Source organism: Argentina silus, assembly GCF_951799395.1.
Source record: "Argentina silus genome assembly, chromosome: 2".
Taxonomy (NCBI): Eukaryota; Metazoa; Chordata; class Actinopteri; order Argentiniformes; family Argentinidae; genus Argentina; species Argentina silus.
In genome coordinates, this window is record NC_139656.1 from 27,542,494 (window position 1) to 27,553,437 (window position 10,944).

The window sequence follows — 10,944 nt, forward strand, 5'->3', positions numbered from 1 at the left end:
CCTTACCTTCCTGGTCACAGAGACCCTGATACACTTCCTTGTACAACGTGGCCCATTGCAAACCTCATGCAAGTAAGCGTCACCAATAAAGCTTGACTTCATTTTAGACGCCTGAAAGAGCAGCTTTGTAGAATGAGCAAACACTGAAGTATATGCACAGCTTAGTATAGTCTCAACGCCTCAAATTGGCCATGCAGTGAAATTAAGATCAGCTTGAGAAAGAGACAAGCTTGAGAAACATGACAGGAGATAGATAGTATCTCTATCTTAGCCACATAAGCTATAAAAATGTCATTATATATCCATGTATACTGTCTGTATTGCCGTGATTAAAAAGCAGACGTTGGTTGGGGTTTGATTTGAATGCTCTACAGTTCCAAGTCAAATATTTGAACTTGGCTTAATGCTTTACTATTCTTATCATGGATGAGGGCAGAGGCTTCCTCATTCCCTCTGTATGAATTGAATAACTTAAGTATGACTGTGTGCACACAGCCAGGTGGGTTGTTTGCTTAGCTTCATTCAATGGCTATTGTTGGGCCCCTGTCCCCAAAAGACCATTGATCTGTTGTGAGGGAGATTTCTCACACATACCTCTCTTTGTATGCTGTCCTTGATTCTTTTGAAATGTCTTTGAAATCATTGATTGTGCAATTGTTGCAACTTATGAAATATTTCTTTGATTAAGTTCTGTGGATTTTGTGGTGAATATTTCTTTCGAAGGTAAGCAAAAGAAAAAAGGTTACAGTACAGTATGTGTAAAATTCATTTTTCATTCATTCTTTACGGTGTCAACCCATTTTTTTTTCGGTTGAGAATAGTTAATAATGCCAGGTTGAGTTTGGTTGGAGGTGGTTGTTTTTGAAAGTGTGTATAGGCCTGTTATGTGGAGTGCCTGTAAGGGGGAGTGTGTGGGGGAATGAAGGACAGATTGACTGATTGAAAGTTGCCACCAACGCATATGTTTGACAACCCCTGAATAAGACCTTTAGAAAAAGCAACCTTGCTACAGTATACTCTCACACTATTATAAATATATATTATATTATAAATCTGTGATGATGGGTTTTATTTGTGAGTGTGAAGGATCAGCCTTTTCCTCCGATTCTTGCCTCAACCTCAACCAAAACATGACATGGATAGGTTCTAGCCCGAGTGAGTGCTTTGGGACAGTGTCCTACCCATGATACCAAGTGACATCCTTATGAATCTGATATCATTGCTCTGTCTCTATACAGAATAACCACATCCTGTGGTGATCACAGAAATGCACGTGTTGCATTACAGACTACTGTACAACAATGGTATACTGACACTATATCCTACTGAGAATATGTCCCATATTATAGTACATTAGATGCAATAGGTAGATGCAGAGACATGTCCTATCAGCTGAATCTGATAGTTGCCTACATTTTGCTAACAGGAAACCGACCATGACATTTTATACAGGAATCCCTATTGAATTTACTGAACCTCAAACTCCTTTGTAAGCAGTTCCCCATTCAGTTGGGGAAGTTTGAAACATTATCAAAACTGTCATTTTGGGATTTCCCAGGCCTTGTGTACAGTCCACTGAAGAGGGTTTTTTTAAATAGTGGATTGCAATTTGAACGAGCAGTGGTACAGAGATCAAGATTCAAGATTCTTTATTTGTCACGTGCATACAAGTTATACAGTGAAATGCAAAAATTAAGATTAAGAGAATACAATCATATACTGTAAACCCAGGTCTGACAGATTGTATTTTGCAGTATTTTTTGACTTGGCTGAAATCCAAAAGCTGGCAAATGGAGCCGTCTCAGCCAGAAAAGCCTCATCTTGTAGATAATTACTTAATGATAACATCGGTACGCATTCAATGACCTATAGACTCATTGTTTAACATATCAGTAATTATGTTATTATTTGTAAACGTAAAATGGACGCGCTTACCAACACACACACGATAGCTGAGATTCTCATTCATTTACGCAAGAGAGGATCCAGATTTAAATCTAGCGCCGGAAATGGTGATATGTTTGGTTGTGTCATAAGACGCAGCAGTAATCATACATCAAGTTTCAATCTTAGGAATAACCGGTAAAGTTAATGTTGTGCCAATTATGTTCTGATTACTACAGGCTTCACTTCTTGTAATGGTGTGGTCATGGATCCATTGTTCTTTGTAACGTAATGTGCTGTGTTTAGAATATGTAAAAGGGTACAAGCATCAGTCTTTATCTTGATATGAATGGAATCCCAAGTCAGTTACGGCCTCAATCTGCACTATAACAGAATCTCCCATTCAAGACCAGTGATGATTGATGAATGGTCCGTGTCTGAACTCAGATTAGCCCCCAATCACAGGAGACTCATCAGTGAATTGCTCTGATTCAGCTCCCTGCCAGGAAAAGAGATTAAACCAATCAGAATATCAAAAGTCCCAGTGCTCCCTCTGTGTGTGTGTGGGTGTGTGTGTGTGTGTGTGTGTGTGTGTGTGTGTGTGTGTGTGTGTGTGTGTGTGTGTGTGTGTGTGTGTGTGTGTGTGTGTGTGTGTGCACCAGCATGTCTCTATGTACTGTGCGATTGTGTGTCTGATAGACAGTGAATCAGGAGTAGTGCATGCACGACACACCTACTCCATACAGCAGCCTTTTCACCTCAATCTTAACCTCCAGGACATGGCCGTGCTACCAGGGACTTGTCAGAGAGAGCACTGAAGGTCCTGTCTGAATAGAATAAGGACATCCAGTCTGAAGAGGCTCCCCATTATTTTGGAAAAATGCACTATACCCTGGTCCATGGACAACGTATCTACAAGGAAGGACGACACAAGAAGGAACAACGGTGCGTTGGCGCCCAGCTATCGACCCGTGAAGAACTGGGGTAACACTACACTCCCACTGGTGAGCGCCTCCACGTGCTGCATTCTGAGAATCTGAAGCCGAGAATCAAAGATGGCAGCTATCCTCCTCTGGCCATATGTACATGAAGCTGAACTCTGAAGATGCCCTGCTGTCTCTAGACTGGATAGACCATGGCTCTCTCTGAACGATCTGTGTCTCAAACAATAACACGGTGAAGTCTTTGAGGTCTTTGAACAACGGCTAATACATGGACTCTATTTTTTTCTCTGCAATACACTGAGAAAACCCATTTCCACCACCAGTGCATAGTAATATTCCAGGCATCCATTCCATCTAATCTTCCATCTTCCCAGGAGAGAGGGGTTCTCTCTGCTGTTCTCTCTGCTGCCTGCTGCATGTGACTCAGTCTGTGGGAAACACATAGACCATGACGGAGACCCTCCCGCTCCCCTCCTTCCAGGTACAGCCCCCAGGAGACTGGGAGGGCGATGGTCACACAGGTTCGGGGACCACCGCTGGGGGAGAGGACGTCCCACCGGAGGGGGGCCCCGCCACCCTCTCCAGCTCCTCCACCCCGTCCCTCAGACGCAAACGTTTCAAGATGCGACGCATGAAGAATGTGCAGAGCGAGAGCAGCGTGAGTCTGTCTGGCGGGATTGTGGCGGGGTCAGGGGTGGTAGCGGCGGCGGTGGCAAGGTCAGGGGCCATGGGGTCAGGGTCGCGCTCCTTCTCGGGGGCCATGGAGTACCTGCAGCTGCCTTCCATTGAGATCACGCCGTCTAGCGACGAGGACGCGTTGCCCATCTGGTCCAACTGCTCCACGCCCAGCGCCTCGCCCCGACGCAAACGGTTCCTGCTGCGCCGCTGGTTGAAGGTGCGAGAGAGGAAGGATCCCGGCAGTGAGAGCAGGTCTGTATGGAGCTGACAGAACAGAATCAGTAATAATAGGTCTGTATGGAGCTGACAGAACAGAATCAGTAATAATAGGTCTGTATGGAGCTGACAGAGCAGAATCAGTATGGAAGTAGGGGACAAATAACAGGTGTACCCAAGGGTTCTGAACTCTCCCCCATAACATATTAGGGCACCCCTATAAGTTTTACCGAGTCAATGTGTCATTTGAACCATGTATGGAGCCAAACAGAAGTGTGAGCATCGGATCAGAATTTGACAGATACAGGTATGGTTACACCAAGGCTATAGATCTGTTGTGATGTAGTTTACATGTTTGTATATTTCTCTAGCAAAAGCTTTTTACTACAGTGAACATGTTGTCCACCACAGCCAATCACAGCAAATTCAGAATTTCAGTTGTTTACTATAGCGCCCCCCTTGGGCCAATTAGTGTCATTTTGTAAATGCTGGATCTCTATGGCAAGACGCATCATTCACCCACGTTTCGTAAAAGTTGTTCCAATGATGTCTGAGATATCGCGTGTGGCAGACATACTAACATACGAACAGAGACCGATCCACAGTCCTCTCCGTGATGTCATTGTGGGGGACAATAGCAAAGACAACCAGGCTGCATTCGCAGAGCTTCAAGTCATCAATAGGACACTCCATTCAGTGAAACCTCATCCCAGGTGTGCATCTCTCCCAAACTCACCTGGAGCTCCAGAGGTCCCAAGAGGTCCCATGAGTCCCATAAGGTGCTCCAAAATCAGGGTATTTGTTTAACCCAAGTTTATCTTGGCTTTGAATCACAGTCATACCTGAGATGTTACATATAGCATAGTGCTGAGTAGGAATTGTCCTGTGCATTATACATGAATATGCTATTTATCAAAGTTACAGTTAAATCGGAAGAGAATGTCATGACGCGCCATCGTGGTATCGTCTTTTTTCTGTTTGTTTATGCACACAAAGTTGATTTTTTGATCGATTTGCTAATGGTCAGGGAAAAGGTGAAACCTTTCTGTGTCTGAGAGAAGCTGCAGCCCGTGGTGGGAGGAACTGACCTTCCCTTTAGCACAGGAGTGTGAGCAGAAGATGAGGAGTATTTACTATTTATTACTGTAAAAACCTGCATGGGTGTGAGATGGGAGACCTGAATAACTGTGAGGGATCAACACCGCAGAACCTTCTATGACTAATACTGAATGCATTGGTTCAGTGGTGAAGACCACGTCTGCATTTGGCCAAACTGACATCTCTACTCTAACTAGACATTGTGAGTGGCATTCTTAGCCATTAGACTCATTACCAAAGGTAGTTTTGACGTTGACCAACCCCACCGCTAACATTATTGTCAACAGCCTTGTTGTGGGCTGACGGTACCATACACTCACTGAGCACTTTATTAGGAACACCTGTACACCTTCTCATGGTGGAGGTGGTGGAATGGTGTGGGGAATGTTTTCTTGGCACACTTTGGGCCCCGTTAATACCAATCAATCATCGCTTGAATGCCACAACCTATTTGAGTATTGTTGCTGACCATGTGCATCCCTTCATGGCCACAATTTACCCATCTTCTAATGGCTACTTCCAGCATGATAATGCATTATATATAAAAGTATTATAAGTACTGTTATTATAAGTATAATGTTCCTAATAAAGTGTTCCTTGAGTGTATATATATATGTCAGGGGACATTACTCGAAAGAGTCTACGAGCCTAAAGTATATGAAATATTTATAACCAACACTGCTTCTGAAGACCTGATTTTCTAAATATAAAGCAGTGGAGCTCTTGAAGTAGCCTTGCTAGCCTTTAGCTTTCTTACGCCCTGACTCATTAGTGGTGTCTAAAAAGTAGTGTTGCTTATCTCTCTCTCTGGTTTTCTTGGAGTACATCTAAGGCACATATTACAGAACGGCCAAATTCGTTTGTCTTAGAAGATTTGAAACCTATTGAAACCTAGATTTGTTTTGTCGCAGGAGGTCTCTTAGACATAAACATTTTTCATTGTTTTGTCTAGCTTCTGCCTGGTAACCGCCACCAACTGTTATGTCATACAGTATAACAGAGGGTGCCAACCCCTGCTCCTGGACAACAACAGAATCTGACGGCTTTTGCACCAATCCACTGGATTCAACTAATAAGCTGCTTTGCATGACCATAGTGCAGGGTCGAAACATAAGCATGCGCACTCTTTAGCTCAAAAGGAGCAGGTTTGGCACCCCAATGTTGAGATATTTGTGGGTAAACAATGGCATGCACACATAAACCAGGTTGAGTAGTTTTGTGTTGTTGAAATCACACTTGGTTTGTATTCTACTATAATCCACTGTATGGCTATCCCAACAATGGTACTGTAAAGCTGCCTGAGAGTTGATTATGAAACATGGGAGGTCTTTGGAATAAGTCTTTGCTGCTCCCTAGTGGGACTTTCTTTTTATATTTCTGTTTTGAGCAGTGTTGTACTATAGGGTTATAGTCAGATGAAACTCTGCTGAAAACAAATCAGGAAGTTAACCAGGTGGTCTGGTTTTCTGACCTTGACAGGCGACCTTAATACACAGCTACACTGTTTTGAGTGTTAGAAATCCAGCGGATTGGCTTATTGCACACGCACCTTCTCAAAGATAATTTGTTGCAGTGAGCTGTGTTTAATCTAACACACACACACACACACACACACACACCTGACACTAAGACTGTTGTGCTGTGTGTTCCAGCAGTCAGCAGAGCAGCCTACAGAGCAGCCATGAGGACGACTCGGCACGCTTCCTGACCCCTCATAGCCGAGAGGACAGGTGGGTAACTGTGTGTGTGTGTATTTGTAGGTTTGTTTGTGTGTGTACACAGTTGTGTTTGTAGGTTTGTGTGTGTGTGTGTGTGTGTGTACACACAGTTGTGTTTGTAGGTTTGTGTGTGTGTGTGTGTGTGTGTGTGTGTGTGTGTGTTTGTAGGTGTGTGTGTGTGTGTGTGTGTACACAGATGTGTTTGTAGGTGTGTGTGTGTGTGTGTGTGTGTGTGTGTGTGTGTGTGTGTTTGTAGGTTTGTGTGTGTGTGTGTGTGTGTGTGTGTACACAGTTGTGTTTGTAGGTGTGTGTGTGTGTGTGTGTGTGTGTGTGTGTACACAGTTGTGTTTGTAGGTTGTGTGTGTGTGTGTGTGTGTGTACACAGTTATGTTTGTAGGTGTGTGTGTGTGTGTACGCAGTTGTGTTTGTAGGTGTGTGTGTGTGTGTGTGTGTGTGTGTGTACACAGTTGTGTTTGTAGGTGTGTGTGTGTGTGTGTGTGTGTGTGTGTGTGTGTGTGTGTGTGTGTGTACACAGTTGTGTTTGTAGATGTGTGTGTGTGTGTACACAGTTGTGTTTGTAGATGTGTGTGTGTACATAGTTGTGTTTGTAGGTGTGTGTGTGTGTGTGTGTGTGTGTGTGTGTACACAGTTGTGTTTTGTAGGTGTGTGTGTGTGTGTGTGTGTGTGTGTGTGTGTGTGTGTGTGTGTGTGTGTGTGTGTGTGTGTGTGTGTGTACACAGTTGTGTTTTGTAGGTGTGTGTGTGTGTGTGTGTGTGTGTGTGTGTGTGTGTGTGTGTGTACTCAGTTGTGTTTGTATTTACACATGTGGGGATGAATGTGTCGGTGAATCTGTTTTGCTGACAATGACATCATCATTTGTCTCCCATTACTGTTATCACAACTAGCAAATGTGTGAGCGCTCATGTGGCGGGTGAGGTCTCATTAAAGAGGAACTGACCGATTGTTCCTGTTGAAAATGGTCTGTGTAGCATCGGTAGTTGTCATATATACATAAATTCTAACCCGAACCCGAAACCCAAAATTGACAAATCTTCTTCTCAGTTGGATATTTTGAAAATGTAGAGGAGGAAAATCAAGGCCGAAATCAGCCAGTGCAGTCCCTCTTTAATGTACTGCATCTATAGCATCCACTAGAGAGCAGGATTTAGCCATTACCATGAGATCAAGACTGCTTCAGAACAGTCGGTGGAGAGAGAGACAGAGGGAGGGCTGCTCAGAGGGAAGAGTGTGAAATGTGAAATGCACAAATGTTAATGATAGGTGTTAAATAGCTGTGAAACATGTCTATTTTTAATGAGACGTCTTTTGGGTCTGAAACACAAACTGAATCCTCCATCTGTGCATCTATGAATCTTTCTCTGTCGTGGTTCCAGTTCAAACAGTTGTCGTTGATTAGAGGACAATAAAATGGCTATGCAACTTTCAGCAACTTTCATTATATTATTTCTGAGATTTTCCAAGAATTGCATTTTATCTATAGCACCTGCTGTGACTAGAACATCCCGTTCCTTGCCACCTATTCCTCTCCATGCTCGCAGGTGTAACACCTGAACTGGTATGCCCTCTACCAAGTTCATAACATCAAAAGTTCCACCTCTTGTAAATACACATACACTATTCAGGTAATATATGTAATTGGCCTCCTGAATGATCCAGAACATCAGTGTATAGCTGCTGACAGTGAATTTCCTTGAAAACAAAAGACAACAAGAGATCTATTTTCACTCTTCAATTATTTCTCATCTTATCCCTTTCTCATTAAATCCAACCAGTATCCAACTGGACCCGTATTAGTCATTGATGGCAGAGGCTTGATACCCGTCTTTGATTATCGCTGGTCAGCTCACTGACGGTCTGCTAGTACACTGATGCATTTATTTATGTGCATGGAACCTGGAGTCTCCTTCTCTGGTTTAGAGGTTCTGAGCTTAATGATTTATGGCAATGCAAATGTAGTCACGTCTGCACTTTTTCATCCCCCCCGGAGTGTGTTTTTGCACTGCAGTGTTTATGTGTGTGTGTGTGTGTGTTGGGGGGGGGGGGGGGGTGGTGTATGTGTTTGTGTGCGTGTGTGCGTGTGTGTGCATGCGTTTGTGCGTGTGTGCGTGTGCGTGTATGCGAGTGTGTGTGTCCTTGAGTGCAGTTGTGTAATGTCAGTCCTACTTTAATGCCTACAAAGCTCTAAGAGGGCGCTGGTGACTCATAATTATTATTTACTGGCTGTTTTTCTGACTGTCAAACTGTAGTGTTGAAGTCTGTGCTGCAGTACATTGAATCCAATTCACTTTCATTACGCTTCACTCTAATCTTGTTTGAAAAGGAGATGTCATAGCAGTCAGTTGGAGCACTTTGAACTTTTGGACGAAAGGGTACGATCAGGGCATTCACATACCAAAATCCCTCACATGGGTGATGTCTTAGTCGAACTAGCTTGATGCCCACCGACGTGCATTTGATTGATTTTACGAGCCGTCTACCTTCTGTATTGTCCTCCCCGGCCTCTCGTTAGTCAGTCACCTTGGGGGAACTGATTCAATTAGATTCCAGCTAATTAGCTGGGAAGTAAACTACCAATCCCTTATGGCACCTGGGTCAATATCTTACAACCCCTGTGTGAGCAGAGATGGGTGATGAGCCTGTGGGGAACGGTGAGCGCATACTCCCTCACGGTTACGACCAGTGCTCCCTAAACCCCTCCCCTGTTCCTGGTGGATAGCCAATGAATCATGGAGACAGAGATTCTGTGGGCTGGTGACGAACCCTTGGGGAGCACAGCGCAGCACAGCAGGCTACAAGCAGGTACAATACAGGTAGTGTGTGCCAGCAAAGCAGGTGGGGAAAGGAGCAAGACAGAGAGGCCCAGGAAGTGGGTCACCTCAGGAGGGCAAGAAGAGAGAGAGAGAGAGAGAGAGAGAGAGAGAGAGAGAGTGTTTGTGTGTAAAAGAAAGGTGAGAGAGAGAGAGAATGAGGAAAGAAGAGAGAAAGAGAAACAAAGATAGAAGGTGAACGGCAAAAGAGTGTGGAAGAAAAGACGATGCAGAGGGGAGAAGGTACAGTCAGGATTTTGAGAGACTGCGAGAGAACAGAAACTCAGTGATGAAGACCTAGAACAACAGCTGATCCTATATGATCTGGGACTGTGTTGGCCCTCTTTGGCCACCCTAGGTCCCCCCCCCCCCCCTGCTGGGCTACCGGGTGATTGACCTGGGTCACCATGGTTCAGAGTGGCTCTCTGGGACAGATGTCCTGTGGCTTGGGGGTCCGACAGGGCTGTCACCTGAGGATGTCCTCACTGAGGAGGAGACTGGCCTTCCGTAGGGTCAAGTGAGTACCTGAGTGTGTCTCTCTGCCGTATGTCTTCTATTTAAGACGCTTAGATTTTTTGGGCGGGATGTGATTGTATAACCCTGTATCCATATACTTGCTTGTTTGGATGACAGGTGGGATCATGTTTGATGCATCTTGGACTGTTATGACAGGGTTTAGCAGTAGACAGAGACTGCAAAGCTGTTTGAATCTGAATGAGATTTGGTTCCATCGTATCACAACAAGGGTCTTTGCTCCATAGTTAGTCCTTTTAACAGGCAGTTTCCATATGTTTACTCCTATGCAGTGGGTGCATAACCCACCCAGCAACATGTAGTGGAAAAGATGACTATGCCTGATGTCGAAGCTATGTTAAATGTTGGTTGCAAGTAAAAGTTGGAAAGTTGACATCTTTTTATGGTTGTTAGTTGTTTCAGCGATTTGATGTTAACCAGTTATTGATGTCAGTGGACATCGTATTTAATGGGAATGAGTTTGAACGAATGCTGTGACGTTATTAGTTGTGCTTTTAGTTGTGAATCTTTGTTCGTAGCTCTAACATATTTATTTTGGCTTTTTTCCAGGTCCGATAATACTGGGGCGGGCAAGCTGAGGTAAGAATTGTCCATACTTTATTAAAGTATTCGCCTTTTGTGCTGAGAATGTTCTAAAAGATGTTGCTGAATCATGACTTCTGCTCCAAGGTGTTCAAATGCCATTGTTTTAGCTCCTGGACAAACTACCTCTCACTGGTGAGAGTGTTCAACCTTTCAGATTTGTCGAGCTTGCTGTTTCTGATGTTTTGTTAGATCCAGGTGCTTTATTACCTCAGCCAACCTGAACCTGAGCGATACTGAGCATGAGTAAACATACTCCAGTTGATAGACAGAGCTTGGTTTGTTAGAGACAGTATGTTGAAGCACTGGAACAGTTACACAACGTTATAACTACTATTTTAGAGCATCCTAGCCATTGCTGAAAGCACTCAGACTATACTGGACGTGTGAAGGTTCTAAGCATTATTATACTGGCTTCAGATTCAAAGGGACTCAGATGTGCCATACATTGGGGACTGGTAT

The 10,944-nt window shown here is 44.0% G+C and overlaps 1 protein-coding gene across 1 annotated transcript in view; it reads left to right on the forward strand.

Annotated features, from left to right (window-relative positions):
* Positions 1-3,276: 3,276 nt before the first annotated feature.
* Positions 3,277-10,944, forward strand: part of gramd1ba (GRAM domain containing 1Ba) — a gene marked incomplete at its 5' end in the record, with an annotated part of 60,745 nt that continues 53,077 nt past the window's right edge. The window contains 3 exons of the mRNA XM_083665423.1: positions 3,277-3,762; positions 6,480-6,550; positions 10,450-10,479. Coding sequence (XP_083521549.1) covers positions 3,277-3,762; positions 6,480-6,550; positions 10,450-10,479 — 587 coding nt within the window. The remainder of the gene's footprint in view (positions 3,763-6,479; positions 6,551-10,449; positions 10,480-10,944) is intronic.